This window comes from Pangasianodon hypophthalmus, chromosome 13, assembly GCF_027358585.1.
Source record: "Pangasianodon hypophthalmus isolate fPanHyp1 chromosome 13, fPanHyp1.pri, whole genome shotgun sequence".
NCBI classification, from domain to species: Eukaryota; Metazoa; Chordata; class Actinopteri; order Siluriformes; family Pangasiidae; genus Pangasianodon; species Pangasianodon hypophthalmus.
In genome coordinates this window covers 6,204,403-6,221,471 of record NC_069722.1, presented here as the reverse complement: position 1 = coordinate 6,221,471, position 17,069 = coordinate 6,204,403, and the positions used below count along the sequence as shown (strand labels likewise).

The window sequence follows — 17,069 nt, the reverse complement described above, 5'->3', positions numbered from 1 at the left end:
AGTTATCCTCCGATTGGTTTGCGGCAGGTCCCGTAACTACTGAAGTAAAAACTGTAGTGCGCGTATATACGGGGTTGTACGGTAACCACCTGGGGCTTGAAATGAAAGCTACTGTTTATCTGTTTTAGTTAAAGCAGGGGTATCGGATATACAGCACATGGCCGATAAAAGAGCATTAATTTAATTTAAAACCTGTGTTTTGTATTAAAAACGTGTTTTGGACCATAACGGAATTGAAAGGTTTAATAAAAGAGCTAGTCTCTGTTACTCCACTAGGGGGCAAAATAGAGCAATAAACTCAGGGCCATAAACACAGCTGCTGGCAAAATGTACTAATGATGTGGAAATCTTCATGAATAAGATAAAACCTGATGCTGTAGCCGTGTCTCTTTCCAAAATATCTAACTTAGGGGTTTCAAAGCAACGTGATGAATACTTACTGCAATCACAACTTGTACAGTTTTCTTTGTAAATAATTCTACAAACTGTATTGATCCCCCCACTTTAATATTATGGGATATTTTGTGTAGATTCATGACATAAAATCCCCAGTAAATCCATTTCACTTCCATTCCAACATGTACACTATATGGCCAAAAGCATGTGGGCGCCTCACCATCACACCCAGATGTGGTTCTTCCCCAAACTGTTGCACACAAAGTTGGAGGCACAGGACTGTATAGGATGTCTTTGTACACTGTAACATTACAATTTACCTTCACTGGAACTAAGAGGCCCAAACATATTTCAGCATGACAATGCCCCTGTGCACAAAGCGAGGTTCATGAAGACATGGTGTGTTAAGGTTGGAGTGGAAGAACTCGAGTGTGCTGCACAGAGCCCTGACCTCAACCCCACTCAACACCTTTGGGATGAACTGGAACACCGACTGCACCCCAGACCTCCTCATCCAACATCAGTACCTGACCTCACTAACGCTCCTATGGCTGAATGATCACAAATCCTCACAGCTATGCTCCAAAATCTAGTGAAGAGACTTCCCAGAAGAGTGGAGAATATAACATATAACTATTAATATTAATGCCATGCCTTTGGAATAGCATATTCAAGCACATATAGGTGTCATGGTCAGGTGTCCACATATGTTTAACCATATAGTGTACATTTCAGATTAATACCAATATATGAATGCAGTTAAGAGGGGTTGTTGTAGTGTTAGTGGTCATGAAACTGATATTTTTTTTTTTAGGCCATCTTGATATTGGACTAGTGTAATGAGACTCGTTACCTAATAGTGTAGTTTAACCAGTAGATGGAGATCATTTCAAGTTTTAAATAAATAGACTATGGAGATCTTTTCTCAGTGCTGGTTCCTAGTTTTCCTGAACTTACAGTTAGAGAAGAGATGATGATGATAATAATAATAACAATAATAAATGCTGGTTATGGAACAGAAGGCATCATAGGAAGCGTTATGCATGTGCAGAAAACACAGTTCACTGTATCTGATTTTCTAGCCTTATATCAAGGTTACCCTTTTCCTTCATTATTATTATTATTTTTATTTATTTATTTATTTATTTATTTATAGCTGAAGTAATTTTATATGCTTTTTGGAGGAGTCAGTAAATGCCATTATGCTTTGGCCTTGAACTTTAGGCTATCAGAAAATTACTCTGCTCTTTTACAAAAGCCAGGAAACAGGGTTCCTAAAATGTGTTACAAAATATTGATCATAAACAATTGGCTGGCATGCAGAATGTTTTCATGAACTTTCTCTTTGTGCACAGGCTTCCATAAGCCAAAATGTTACACAATTTGGAAGCAAAAATGAATTGAACATTTGTTTCTTTGAAACCGATTTCAAGGAATTGGTCAATTCAATCAATCATTAATGTGACTCATTTATAGCTGACATTAAGATGCGTTTAACAAGTAATGATCATGGAGTCAAAAACTTCATGTGCATGCACCAAATTTCTCATTTGTGGATTTAACCACATATATTCTTGTGCAGGATCAGACTGAGAAAATTTGGCAAAAACATTTCAGCTTGTGTCACAGGTTGGATTGAAGCACAAGTTGCTTTGGATAAAAACAGTTTTAGTCAAACTGCATGTACTCATTCACTTTCAGTAACCACTTCATCCTGGTCAGGGTCACGATGGATCCCGAGCCTATCCTGGGAACACTGGGCATGAAGCAGGAATACACCATGAATGAGAGTAACATCCATCTCAGTGCACATCACACAGAAGCAATTTATCTACTCCACCTACCAGCATGTTTGTGGGAGGAAACTGGAGAACCTGTGGGAAACCCACATGGACACAAGGCGAAACTTGCACAGAAACTCCACACACACAGTAACCCAAGCTCAGGCCCGAATCCAGGGACCCTGGAGCAGTGAAGCTGCAATGCTACCTGCTGCACCACTGCCACCCAAACTGTATATACAACTTACAAACTTAACACCACAACATGTGAGTAACAATTCTTTTATTTTTATTTATATATTCTGTATTTACATACACTAAAGTCAACATATATTCATCACAATTTAATAACACACCAGTTGATAAAATAAACCTAAATGATTTAGCATTTACAGACATTTGCTACTAACTTTCAGATTCGACCATGATCAAATGACTGTATTTATATTTCCTCAAGCAAAAAGTCACAATTACATTCTAAATTAAGCTGTAACTGAGGTGTCTCAGGAAACAATGTACACCATACGGCCTACATGCTACAACCCCTTAACATTCACAGGATTCCTTTATACCTTGAAACATTTAAAAGAAAAATGACAACATTAAGAGAAACACTTTCACTAGCTCAAACACATGCACACGCACGCACGCACACACACACACACACAAACACACACACACACATATTGCACATTGTCTTCAGTCTCTCAATGCACTTCACACTGAAATAAAACTGATACCTCAAGTGGTAGATACCACAAAATAATGCAGCGTAAAACATTTATCCGAAATAATCACATCTGCTACCTCGTGCTTTTAAACCTGAACCTAAAAATGGAAAGAAAAAGTCACTGGACCTTTCAATAAAGGTCAATATTTTGCCCAGACTTGCAAATTACACTAAATGGACTGGATCTGAAAAGCTGTGTATTTAATTTCCAGCAAAGTTTTGGAGATTAAGTTAAGCTCCTAACGTTTTTGTACATCTCTCAAACGCATAGGCTCTTAACTTACGATCTTATGGATTTTCAATCACATTTAAATGTAAAACAGATGAACTGGGTTATCAAGGATGAAAAAAAGTGCTCAATAGTAATGCAAAAACAATAGTAATGTGTATAAAAAAAAGTGTATCATGCTGATGGTAGGCACTGAGAGCTTCAGTCCCAGCCATTGTCCTTAATCATGTGGGAAAGTTCGATAATGTACTTTCCCTCCTTATACTTCTGACTCAACTCAAACGCCTGCTCCTGTAGAGAGACAGAAATAATCAAGTCTGAGATAAAGCACTTCAGTTGGTTCAAGCACAGAGAGCAGCTCACATAGTCTCGGAGCTCAAGACAGTAAGTGTGTTTACATGTAGATAATAAACAGATAACTGCAGGAGAATAATCATTTCTTCAGTCTGTCAATCATGTGAATTATTTTAGTAATGCTGTGTAATTTAAATACTTAAACACATGTTCCTGTAGCAAGGTGGAAGTTTTGCTACTTCCTAAGATCAAGTGGTATTTTATCATCCAGCTAGGAGAATAACACTGATAGCAATATTACTTTCTAAATTTCCCCAAAGATTAGATATTAAGCCTTTTATACAAAGTAAATTTCTAGTAAAATTGTAATAGTTAGTTTTTAATCACATGACACTATGATATTCACACAACTAACATGTTTTCTCAATGTAAACAATATACATCGAAATCCATCATGTTGGGCACTTTTGTTGTCGTTTGGTTGAAAGCACAACTGACTTTAGGTTCCTGGCTGCTAACAAGGTGCTATAATGGTAAATATTTGGGAGTTTGAATTCTTGCACATTGCATGTAACACTGTGCTTCTTTGATCGCTCTCTATTTTTATCCAAACACACAGACGACCTCTTTTCCTTCATCCACTGCACAGATGTAGAATAACCAGATTTGTGGCCTAAAGTCTACGTCACAATTTGATTTCCTGAAATCCAATCAAAGATATCTCAGTACGCTGTTTAGAGGAACACTCTGGCAACTGCCAAATTCAGATATGTGAGGAATAAGATGCTTGGGGCATGCTGTAATAAGTATTTACATTTATGGCATTTGGCAGACGCCCTTATCCAGAGCGACTTACAATTATCTCATTTATGCAGCTGAGGGTTAAGGGCCTTGCTCAAGGGCCCAGCAGTGGCAGCTTGGTGGTGCTGGGATTTGAACTCTCAACCTTCCGATCAGAAGTCCAATGTCTTAACCACTGAGCTACCACAAGTAAATCATCCCAAATTATTTTCCAATAACACCACATCCCCAAGTGTTCAATTCCTCTTATACGAAAATTGCTAACGAATACTAGTTTTAATTATTATTACTGAACTAGATGTTGTACATCTATCTGTTTATAGTCACATTTAATCTGCAAAGCCCTGAAGACTCTTCTGTGGTATAAAACTTACTTTTACAAAGTGCTAACAATGGAGACTATGTTTTTCTTTGTTAAATTAGACAGTTGCATTTTTATTACTTTTATATTTTATGGAAAGTCCACCGTAATCCATGTGCATTAATAAAAAAAACCTGTGATATGTCTCACAGCCAAAACTACTGTCAGAGCTGCTGTTGTATTAAACAAAACAACTTCTGAACAACCAGAATCAACCATTCAACAGCGCTGTGGTACAGGACAGGCAAACACACCGAGTAAGTGCCTCAGAGTGTGTTTAAGGGTGTGCTTACATATTTCCAGCCCAAAGTGGTGTGACAGTTCTCACAGTAAATATCAGCCACCGCATGCAGTCCAGTCAGCAGCAGCCTCTCCTCAGCCGGACCACAGCCCACGTTCACCCTGAAAATCATCAAGTGGCACCGAATAAAACACAAAACCAGATGACCGAACGTAGTAGATTTACTACTTCAGGAGCGGTCGGATACTCACACTGAGTTGAACAGATAGGCACGACCCTGGCTCCCTTGGAAAGACTGAAAATGAAAACGTTCCTCAATCTTGTGCTCACAAATTAGTTGAATTTCTATATTATGATAATCACATCCGCCCTTCACTTTACGTCAGCTCACCTTGGAGATGAGCTCATCGTGGTTGGCTAGGTGAGCGCGGCAGTGGATGCAGCTGTAACGGCGGTGACAGGAGTCGAGGTACGCCTGGAAAGTTTTGGCTTTAGTCTCTTTCACCATGGCTGAAAAAAGAAAAGAGAAACAGTCAACAGATCAAATTCCAAAAGGACTTAAGAAAACTTATTATTATCAAAATGATTTTTATTACTGAGTTCTTAGAGGCATTCAAGCTGCTTGACTGGTGACTTGAATTAAATCATCTAAACCTCAGTAACTCAAAAACAAGCCACCTATTAATGATGGCAACATTTTAATGGCTCTAATGAAGAGCCAGAATATTACTGTACACATTTAAATAAAGAGGAGTCTAATGTGTAAATAGTCGGACAGATTTATGTTAATATAAATAAATCTGTGCTTAATGTCAGTACAAAAAAGTGAAAACTTCTGGTCTGTGACAAAATGAAACGATCTCCAGCCTACAAGATGTTAAATGTGTGATCACTGAAACCTGGTCTGTGTTTGTGTACTTTATCAGCAGCGTGTTGAAATAACTTGAGCTAAGCTACACTTCCGGGTTTAATGACACAACAGGACTCACTCACACACACACACACACACACACACACACACACTTACAGTCACCCTCACCCTCTCACACACACTCACTCAAACACACTCAACCTCACACACACACCCTCAACCACACTCAACCTCACACACAGACACACCCTCAACCACACTCAACCTCACACACACACACACTCACTCAACCACACTCAACCTCACACAGACACACTCACACAACCACACTCAACCTCACACAGACACACTCACACAACCACACTCAACCTCACACAGACACACTCACACAACCACACTCAACCTCACACACTCAACCTCACACACTCAACCTCACACACTCAACCTCACACACTCAACCTCACACACTCAACCTCACACACTCAACCTCACACACTCAACCTCACACACACACACTCACTCACTCACTCAACCTCACACACACACACTCACTCACTCACTCAACCTCACACACACACACTCACTCACTCACTCAACCTCACACACACACACTCACTCACTCACTCACTCAACCTCTCTCACTCACTCAACCTCTCTCACACTCACACACACACACCCGTCTGACCTACTTGGCCTGGTAGGCTTCACTGTAGCAGTGCTAAGCGTTACAGGATATTGGTGAAATGCTGAAATAAAGACAATTCAGCAGTGATGTTTATATGGAAGGTTACTGATTTTTGGTCATGATTATTCGGAAGTAAAACATGCTACAAAGCTGCGCAACGTCACAGGCCTCAATACTGCAGCTAAAAACAACCAGACAGACACACACACTGCACTGCAAACAACTAAACTAAAACCACATTAGACTAGCATGACAAACATTTATTTCTAAATGAACACGGAGATGCAGAGCTGTAAAAAGCAAACTAGCGACAGTGCGGAAATGAAGCCAAGTAAATAAATAAATAAACAAACAGAAGGTCCACGAGGCAGCTAGTCAGGACGCAACAACAAACAGCTAGCTAAACATTAACACAGACTCACCTGAATATCACCAACTCGCGAGGGATAAATCCTGTAATTAAAAAGCAGTCAGTCAGCTGAAAGACATGAGAAGTGGACGCTGTTCTGAAAAGCTGAAAGTCACTCTGCTTTTCCCAAAACAAGCAAACAAAAACAAATAAACAAACGTCTGCCACTACAGTCCCTCCGCTCTGCTTCTTCTTCTTCTTCTTCTTCTTCACTTTCCGCCTTCCAGCCTCCTCCAAACTCTGTTTCTGAGCCGATAAAAAAAACACCACCACCGGTTAATGCACAAAAAAAAAAAAATATTAACACACACACGCGCGCGCGCGCTCACAAGCTGCGACGCCACCAAAATATTTGCTGTTGATGTTTGTTTACCGCGCCGCCTTAAATAACTTCCCCACGTCACGTGGTCTAAAAGTGACCCACCACTGACCAATCAGAATCTAGAGAGCGAATTCAGGTACCCAGGTTAGCCAATCAGATGCAGCTTTCAGTGTGACTTCACGTTTTCATGAAGTCACAACCTGTTCTCGTTTGTCAGTTTGCAATAAACACGTTCTGCAAGCAGTGAAACTGCTGGGGCTGTGCAGTTGTAGGAAGATAATCAGTGACTTTTCATTTATAATCATTTTCTCATAATGACGCAATTTTTTAAATTTATGAATGAATGATTTTTTATAGTTATGGAGATAAGTCCATCCATCTATCCATTTTCTGTACTGCTTATTCTACACAGGGTTGCAGTGGAGCCTGGAGCTTGTCCCAGGGGACTCGGGGTACAAGCCAGGGGGACACCCTGGACAGGATGCCGACCTATCGCAGGGCACAATCATGCACTATGGACAGTTTGATATGCAACACTTGTCTTTGGACTGGGGGAGGAAGCCGGAGTACCCAGAGGAAACCCCTGAAGCACAGGGCGGAGGAGGGATTCGAACCCCCAAGACATACTAACATCTAAGCCACCGTGTACCCCATGGAGACAAGTCAGTTCTTATTATCACTTACATTACAGCAGCTACACTAAAAAGTATGGCCAGAAGTATATGGACACCTGACCATCACACCCATATGTGCTTGCTGATTCCAGATTTAGTCCCACTTTACTGTTATAATAAGCTCCAGTCTTTCTGTGGGGATTTGTGTTCATTCAGTCACAAGAGCATTAGTGAGGTCAGGCACTGATGTTGTGTGAGGAGGTCTGGGGTGCAGTCAGTGTTCCAGTTCATCCCAAAGGTGTTGAGTGGGGTTGAGGTCAGGGCTCTGTGCAGGACACTCAAGTTCTTCCACTCCAACCTTAACACACCATGTCTTCCTGGAGCTCGCTTTGTGAACATGGGCATCGTCATGCTGGAACAGGTTTGGACTCCTTAGTTCCAGTGAAGGTATATTGTAATACCACAACATACAAAGACATCCTATAGAATTGTGTTGCAACCTTGTGGCAGTTACAAGTGCATTAGTGAGGGCAGGCACTGATGTTGGATGAGGAGGTCTGGGATGCAGGTGGTGTTCCAGCAGTTGGGGGTTCAAGCCCCAGCACTGCCAAGCTGCCACTGTTGGGCCCTTGAGCAAGGCCCTTAACCCTCTCCGCTCCAGGGGTACTGTATCATGGCTGACACTGCGCTCTGACCCCAACTTTCTTAAAAGCTGGGATATGCGAAGAAAAGAATTTCACAGTGCTGTAATGTACATGTGACAAATAAAGGCTTCTGGTTCTTCTGCTTCTGGCAGCAGTTTAGGGAAGGAACACGTATGGGTGTGATAGTGTATAAACAGTCATTCCTTTTTAATTTAATAAGACAAAAAAATGCAGCTTGTTTGTTTCCTGTAATGATAAACGTACTGACTGTTACAAAACACTGACACTGGAGACTCCTTCCATAAATATTAATTAAACATCTACTTATAGAAAATTTCACCATATCAGCGATTATAAGTTTTCTTATTCCCTATATTATTCGGCTTAAATCATGTAGATTGTCTGCCATACAATTATCTATGAATAAACTGTTACTATAGAAACAATAACATATTACGCTGAGTGCATTAATGTAAACCTGTCATTTGAATTACAGTCAGAGCCACTGTCAGTGCTGCAGTTATAGAAAATTAATACCTTCTGATTCAAGAATTCAGCAGCGTTGTGGTATAAATCTATTTATTTTACAGTGATGATAGTTATTACATAAATGCATCAGATGTAATTTAATGCGATTAGGTTCAATGCCCCTGATTAAAAGAAATTACAATTTAAAACCTTTTTGTGGTTGTTCAAGCCAGTGTTTTAGTCTTGTAAAAGTATGACGCAATTGCGTGCCTCTCTGCACAACAGTGTGCCTTTTTATGAGTTTATTATTGTCTCTGTGATGAAATGTGACACTGACTTGAACTATGTATTCCTGAGAGAATTGTGAAATCCTGGAAAGTCAGACTATTCTTATGAACAAGCAGGCTTATGAGTTGTTTTATTTCACTGGACACTAATATTCACCAGAACTCGATGTTCTCACAAACGTGATGAAATCTGCAATCTGGAGCAAAACCAAAACAATTTATAAACTGTGTACAATCCAGAAACAGGGAAGTCAGCTCATGTATAATATTAACCAGGCCATTCAAATCAATATTGTAGTTCTAACATTATATATTATTCATTATCATTTTTTGTAAAACAAATGTTTACAATAAGTTAATAGAATCCTCACTGCTGTGTGGCTATTATTATTATTATTATTATTATTATTATTATTATTATTATACAGTGTAACATTCAACTTGTCATTCATGTGGCCTGTCTGTGCCTCCTAATGTAGTCTGCTAAGAGAGTGGGATAATCAGTCATGACTCCGGTTGCTCCTGCTGCAAAAGCAGCCTCGATGTCCCGTTCTTTATTACAAACGAACAGATGGATCTGAATGACACAAAATGAAAGAAGGAGAACAAGAGAAGCAGAGATAAAATTGCTGAAATATAACTCTGCCACGTGTAAGTTGTAGACTGTTCTTCAAATTTTATTTCATTTGTAATGGAAGACACAAAATGAAATTGGATGGATTTCTACCTGAATTCCTCGGTCTTTAAGATGCTGAAACAAGCCTTTCCTCAAAGTCAGCCTATAACACAAATAAAACAAACAATTATTCCACAGTAAAAATCTTGAATGAATCCAAAAGAGTCTGACGTTACTTTTTGTTATAGCTGTTTGTCTTCCCGTGGGTTAACTATTACTTTAGTAGTTTCCTGCACTGTTTAGAAAGTGTAAATCTGTTTAATTTTTACATACTTTTGAATGAATGAGATCACCAATCTGTTCCTCAGAATGCCAGGCTCTGGTATGTACGTCCTAAAGGAAAATTCAAACTGAGAAATGAGTAAAACCTACTGCTTTGTTCAAATACTGTAATGCATGACATGGCCAGAGATATTGTGCAGTCTAGAGACACCATGGACACATTTAAAAATATACAATATTCACGTTACACATATATATGAACACGATGAATATCTAATAAGTTAATAAGAGTAGAAAAATGATCTTGAGAAATTAAACACACGTACGTGTTGATGACTTGGGGCAGGTAGTACTGCAGGAAGCTTTCTCCCAATGGAACGAAGGGCAGAAGGCCTGTGTAGTAAAGCAGGAGCAGCTGTAGGCCACGCATATACGTGAACATGTAAGGCATAGTGGAATTCTAGCCAACAAACAAAGGGAGAGAATGAGACAAAGGACAAGGGTGATACAGTCAGAAAAACAGGGAAGCAAAAAATGAGATCAGAAATCTTCTAACCAACGTCTCAATTCTCAATTAATCAAGTGATTGTCAGTGATTTTGGTGGTCAGTTTGCTGAAACTAGCAGTTTTGAAAACTTTTCAAATTTTCATGTCCCTAAAGCATGCGGCCTAGGTTTGAACGTTCAATTACTTTTGCAAAAGGTGTTTTCTGAATTGATTGTTATGATATTCAGGTAGAGATCCCCCCTTGTCCTGATTGGATGGATGCTGGTGGTCCACACCATTTGTTTATTACTATTATTATTATTATTATTATTATTATTATTATTATTATTATGAATGCACACACACCACTTTACGACATTCCTTCATGATAGGTGACTCCACAGATGCCCAAACTGTGATGTCCTCTCGGTCATACTTCTTCACAAGAGCAGATACCTGAGAGAAAAAACGAAGAAGAGCGAGAGAACACATGTCAGCGTGAGATGTTGTGAGGCATACAAATGACAAACCGAACGTGCAGAACTTCTAAATTAAAGTTGGAATGAGACCTTAACACAAACTGAAATCCAGCTGTAGTATGAGCGCTCACTTTTTCAATCAGCTCTTTGTTGTTCTCTTTCACCTCGATGTTCACCGGCATCCTAGGAAACTTGCGGAAGACATCTTCTAACAGGGCAAACTTTCTGTCTGAGCCAGTGCTGTAGTGACCTGCAGTGTGTGTTAGCAAAAATTTAAGATTATGACATACATACATACTATGTGTGTGTGTGTGTGTGTGTGTGTGTGTGTTTAGAAACCCACCTGTGTAAAATGTAACCTCAAGTTGTTCCTGATACAGTGGTAGCTCCTGGAGAACAATAATTTGAAATGAGATTAGCCATCATGAAAATAATTTATTTATTTTATTTTATTTATTATATATACAATATTTTATTGGTAATAATCTGCCACTTGGAAATGGCTCATCACAGAAACAGAAAGAAATGTCTGGCTAGCTGTTTGTAATGCTGTACCCATTGGAGGTGATTGATGATCTGTGTTCCTCGAGGTTACATAGATTTTACTTCATTATAGTGTATTACTATTATTATTATTTGTAAGCCTTCTATGTCTCATGAGATTATTTGTAGTTTGATTGACTGTTTGGGAATATTGTCTGGAAAAAAATCCTGCAAATTGGCACTTAAGAGTTAAGCTAAGAGCTATTTATAAGAAATGATAACCATACAGCACAAAATAATTAGGCATATTGCCTTCAAAATAAGAATAACATAAAAAGCAAGTGTGAATTTTGTTGTTGTATATGTTTGTTCATGTGACTTGAATACTAGTTTATGTGGAAAACTGTGCTTCTGGCAATATTTTCTGGAAAAAATATTACCTGCTTTCCAATAATAACTACTGTATACAGTATATAAACACTGTATATAAATTTGTTAATCTTCTTCAAGTTTTCACTGATTTTATTGAGTGTGTAAAAAAAAATTAATGTAAAAAAACATTGTTGCAACTAAATAGTCATTTCATGTTACAGAAACAGAAAATGAGTAAATTATGCAATATTTACTGTACTTAAATATATCATGACTCCACTTTTACTTGTCTCATAGTCCGACAAGTGCATATTTTACTCATTCTAAACTCTAAAAACTACAAAAATATCTTTCCCATTTCAATACTATTCAGTATTATTGGTTGTTTTGTGTAGATTCATGACATAAAATCCAAATGAAGTCCATTTCAGTTCCAGGTTGTAACACTACAAAATGTGGAAAAGTTCAAAGGGGGTGAATACTTATGCAAAGCACTGTAAAGCACTGTATATGTCTTCCTTATGAACAGGAAGCATAACCTACTCAGCACTTGCTTATGCATCTACAGTACACACTTAGTAAAGAGTGAGCACTTAACAGAATAATAGAAGTTACTTTAATTTCAACTCTTAACCTCTGACCTCTAAGTTTAGATCGGAGATGTTGGCGTCTAGCCCCGTCTGCCGCAGGAGGTTCTCATCATGTGATACAATCACGTGACCATCACGAGTAAGGTGACAGTCCAGCTCGAGCATCTCTGTGCCCACCTCCGCTGCACTGAGGGAGAACGAGGGAATTTGAGAGACATCAGCAGTGAAAAATAGGAGGAGGTGATTGATGTAGCATGATGTAGAGTAGATAATACAGTCCCGCTTTAAAACGTGGCTAGGTGAGTGTGTGTGACCTGATCTGAGATCAGTTATTACTCACTGTGTGAAAGCCTCCATGGTGCTTTCAATTCTCTCTCCAGAACCTGAAACAAAGCACTGAGTCAGAGATATGTGCACAGGTACATGTAACAAGCATAGTGTGGAAAAGCCTTTTAAAAATGAACATGCCAAATATTAAAAATTCATAGCTATTAAAAAAAAAATCATAGCTATACCTGAAGCCTCAGTATGCCTTAGTACATCCAAAATACATCATTCAAAACAGTATGACTATTTACAACATATATATTATATTCTGTCAACTGGGCATTTTTTCACAGTTCAGATACAGTATAAAGTGTTTATATAAACTAATATGCCAGTTTATAGGTCCACTTCCTCTGTATCTACACTCATTGACTATTATGTCAGGTGACGCCATCACATAGGTGAACATTGTAGGTACATAATAACTGTAGTTATTCACTGGTAATGACTGTAACCCAGATCTGCCATGCACACTGTCTCCCTATTCTAGGAAAAAAAACATGTTACATACAGCAATTAATAAGAAATTGTGCGTGTAAAGTATTCTATTGTCTACATTTTAATTAAAACAAACCAGTGGCAGCCTTTTTCACCAAGCTCCTGATGATTACCGTAAAACCCTGTATATACCCTCACTCCAGGTTCTACTGTGACGAGGTTGAAGAAAGCAAGATTTTTTAATCTGTCTACTTATCATTACTGTTAAATGTATTCGTAAAGTGTTCATAAATAGCTGAATAAGTGCTATTTTTATCTATTTTTATCTATTTTTATCTATTTTTCTATCTATAATTCAAGGGAGTGACAGGTTATATCAGAGCGCAATTGTCAATCGTTCCAGATTCATATGTTGATTTGGCATTTTTACTGTGGGAAAAAAAGAAGATGGCTCTTTTGGCGTATTTTTGAGTGATTATTCATACCAGCATTGTTAAAATGCGGAGCTCATATGCAAAATATTTTAAAGTTGTCAGGTCTGTGCTATGCACAATGTGTCAGCCCCTCTCTACACATCCACGTCCCTCTATGGAAAGGGAGCATCATCCAGTCTCTACTGATTAGTGGTGGTTCCTTCTCAGCACAGCAGACACACTGACATGATGATGTGTATGGTGCTGGTACAGGTGTATCAGGTGCAGCAGCAATGTTGAGGTTTTTAAAAACCTCAGTGTCTCTGTTGGGTTGAGAAACCATCAACCAACCAACGAAACATACTGAACAGTGGTGCTGTGATCAAAATCACTGATGACGGGCTAGAGGATAAGTAAACACACTCTGCATGGGAAAAATGAGCTTTAGCTTCAGTCTTTACCTATAAGGTGTCTAATAAAGTGGTCTGATACACTCATACCACACTACCATATGAGTATCACTACTGTGCTTGAGAAAATAATCCACCAAATCGATAATATCTAGGCAGTGGTGCTCCTGTGGTGGTTCCTTTGGATTGGTAGAGTGGGTGTAATATATTATACATAGCAACAGATGCACTACAGTCAGTGATTGACCTGCAATATGACCAATAAGTGTAGGAACAGTAGGAGTAATTCAGTGAACTGTACACCTGTCACATCATGTCATTCATGTGGTCTGTTATTCTGATAAGAGAATAGCACAGCCAGTCATAAACTCCATAACCTGATTGTGCAAACACGGCCTCTGTATCCTGTTCTTCATAAGCTCACAGGGTAAACATATTTCACAGGGGAGCGGTTTTCAGTCTCAGCTCTGACACTCCCATGGATTACATTTTGACTTCTACCCCCCCGATTCAGCTAACAAGATGTGTTTGATAATTCCTTAATGTCTATTGTTAAAAGCACTATGCAAATAAAACTGAATTGTACTGAAATTGGAAAACATGCAGTACACGGGGTCATGAGGATTGAGATTAAGAATCAGGGTGCTAGATCATCTTTGCATGTCTCTGTCTGCAGGGTTTGAGGAACTTTACATTCCTTCTACTGCTGGTTCTGGGCTCATTACTGAGCTCTGAGCAGAGCAAATCCATTGCATTCCTTCATGCTACAATCATTTGTCTGTGTAACTGAAATAAGGTGAGGACAAAGTAAAACCAGACGAAACTTCAGACAAAATGAACCAACGTGAGACGTCAGAGAACAAACAAACATCAGGCAGAACTTTCAACAGAAACAGTGGTATGGTCATATATTAGAAACAGTCATATAACACAAACATACATCAGATCTGTTTTTTGATAAATCTCTTTGTTCAATTTCTTTGTATGGCCTGGGGGTCCACGTTTATTACGATTTTTTTTTTAATGATGTAAGGATAATGGCGATCACTATCAATGACTAAGGTATAGCTGTTATTGTTAATATATATCTTAAGCTTCATTGATTGGTCACTTAAATTGAAGGAGTTTAACCACTATTGTGTTTCTCATAGAAAATTATTCATTTCCGAGCCTTCACATATAGTCATCACATATAGTCAGAGCATAAAGTCATCTTGGAATGTTTGGGGTTATATGGGTGGAATATCCAGGAATATATATATTTAAAAATAAAAACTCTAATAACTCCTGTAATTAAATATGATTAAATGTGATGGTACACCTTTCTCTAATGTGTGCAATATTTGAATTTTTGGATTGTGTTCATAAAATAAATCTGTTTTGCTATCCTAAGTAGGTAAATCATAAGCTTTACAAAATCACAGTTCTTGCATGAAAAAATGATATGTTCTGTGTTCACAGCTAGGTCCTATTCACTATATAGTTCACTTTTTTCTGGGATTTTCATTTTGTAGTGGTGTCTGAAAACATATCCAGAGCCCTATTCCAATCCCGGATTGGACCCTGCCCAGGATAAGACAGTTACTGTTACTTATACAGGTCAGAATGTGACTACTGTCTCATGTTATATAGTGTAGAGTAAATCATTAACTTCACGTGAACAAGTGAAATCATTATCTTCAATCACAAACTCTGCTCCCTATAATCATCTTTTATGTAACGCCCTCAGCTCTCGCTGTGAAGTAGAGGGATTAGTGATTTGAACACAGCAATGGACTGGGAAGGTGAGACACCTTACCTCCTCTGTGTGAGATGTGCATGCAGTGGAAGGCTGTCTGCTTCTTCTTGTGCAGGATGTATGGATTCTTCAGCAAGTAGAGGGATGTTATGGTGTACCCCCCTACTGCTGGGAGCAGGTAATACATGAAACTGGACATAATTTCCACAGGCTGTCAATCCCAAGGAATCCAGAAAGTAACAAGTCACTACAGGAAAAGAATTCAGCAGTCAAAGCCAGCCAAGACTGATTTGTGTTTGGCATGAAGAAGGTATTTCCAGATTACCTGATTCTGATTTATCCTTTGTGTGTCCTCTTGTTGCTTTATCCTTATGGGAGGAGAAGGCAGAGAGAGAGAGAGAGAGAGAGAGAGAGATGGTTTAGACTCCGTTCCCACAGACTTTCCTCACTCTCTTTCACTGCTGACCTGTTTGCTGTCTTTCTGTACACCTTCCTTTTCCCCTGTATATCTCCCCTCCTTCTTGTTACCCTCCTGCATTGATAGGGTGATTAAGCTCAGAACTAGTCAAACCGGACAGAACAAGCGAAAAAAAACCACAGTCACTCCTTCTACATAGACCATAAAACCTAAATGTTGCAATAATTCTCCTCCTCTCCAGTCATGCTCTCTCTGGAGGTACGTCTGTGGTTAGTGTAACATTGTTAGTGGTTAGTCAGTGACTTTCTCTCCTTCTGTTGTCCCTCGTTTCCTGCTATTGTGAGTGTGTGTGTGTGTGCATGTATACATGCAGGTTTGTAAAAGAAAGAATGCTGTCATTGTTCAGGTTTCATTGCTCGTGTCTGAGTGTTTGTCCATATTCAGATTTGAATGTGTGAAGTTCAAATAAAACTGCTAATAGAGGGCGTGACTGTGCACTCTTCACTCTTCTGAGCTGTTTATTTGTTCAAAAGTTGTTGACTGAATTTCATTTTATAGTCAGGTGTCTACTCCATGATAAATCCAGGACAAATGTTAGCAGAAAAAAGAGCCATGTATATATATATATATATATATATATATATATACAGTCAGGTCCATAAATATTGGGACAGTGACACAGTTTTGGTAATTTTGCCTCTGTACACCACCACAGTGGATTTGAAATGAAGCAGTCAAGATGTGACTGAAGCGAAGACTTTCAGCTTTAATTCAAGGGGTTTAACAAAAATATTGCATTAACCGTTTAGGAATTACAGCCATTTTTTACAGAGTTCCTCCATTTTCACAGGCTCAAAAGTAATGGGACAATTGACTGACAAGCA

At 38.8% G+C, this 17,069-nt stretch overlaps 2 protein-coding genes and 2 long non-coding RNA genes across 6 annotated transcripts; 2 read left to right on the top strand and 2 right to left on the bottom strand.

Annotated features, from left to right (window-relative positions):
- Nucleotides 1-2,445: 2,445 nt before the first annotated feature.
- Nucleotides 2,446-7,161, bottom strand: ypel3 (yippee-like 3). Of its 2 annotated transcripts, none has more exons than XM_026917286.3 (5): nucleotides 6,812-7,161; nucleotides 5,225-5,343; nucleotides 5,085-5,128; nucleotides 4,886-4,994; nucleotides 2,446-3,427 (listed from the first exon to the last, which is right to left on the bottom strand). In XM_026917286.3, the coding sequence occupies exons 2-5, from the start codon at nucleotides 5,339-5,341 to the stop codon at nucleotides 3,338-3,340; spliced, it is 360 nt and encodes a 119-aa protein (XP_026773087.1). In that variant the 5' UTR covers nucleotides 5,342-5,343; nucleotides 6,812-7,161; the 3' UTR covers nucleotides 2,446-3,337. The 2 variants fall into 2 exon arrangements, with proteins under 2 accessions (XP_026773087.1, XP_053095325.1); XM_053239350.1 differs by lacking the exon at nucleotides 6,812-7,161 and adding an exon at nucleotides 6,394-6,444.
- Nucleotides 7,162-7,330: 169 nt separating this feature from the next.
- LOC113527891 (uncharacterized) lies at nucleotides 7,331-11,983 on the top strand. The gene is made up of 3 exons (XR_008303368.1): nucleotides 7,331-7,782; nucleotides 9,613-9,784; nucleotides 10,910-11,983. It is a non-coding gene; the product is annotated as an uncharacterized LOC113527891 (long non-coding RNA).
- Nucleotides 8,941-16,710, bottom strand: gdpd3a (glycerophosphodiester phosphodiesterase domain containing 3a). 2 transcript variants are annotated; one of them, XM_034310099.2, is made up of 11 exons: nucleotides 16,093-16,710; nucleotides 15,828-15,978; nucleotides 12,782-12,824; nucleotides 12,493-12,628; nucleotides 11,340-11,385; nucleotides 11,128-11,246; nucleotides 10,884-10,973; nucleotides 10,358-10,491; nucleotides 10,083-10,142; nucleotides 9,861-9,912; nucleotides 8,941-9,710 (listed from the first exon to the last, which is right to left on the bottom strand). In XM_034310099.2, exons 2-11 carry the CDS (start codon nucleotides 15,964-15,966, stop codon nucleotides 9,582-9,584), a joined length of 948 nt encoding a protein of 315 aa, XP_034165990.2. In that variant the 5' UTR covers nucleotides 15,967-15,978; nucleotides 16,093-16,710; the 3' UTR covers nucleotides 8,941-9,581. The 2 variants fall into 2 exon arrangements, with proteins under 2 accessions (XP_034165990.2, XP_026771842.2); XM_026916041.3 differs by having other exon boundaries at nucleotides 15,828-16,014; nucleotides 16,093-16,691.
- On the top strand, nucleotides 15,468-16,667 carry LOC128319906 (uncharacterized). The gene is made up of 2 exons (XR_008303369.1): nucleotides 15,468-15,628; nucleotides 15,759-16,667. It is a non-coding gene; the product is annotated as an uncharacterized LOC128319906 (long non-coding RNA).
- Nucleotides 16,711-17,069: the final 359 nt, after the last annotated feature.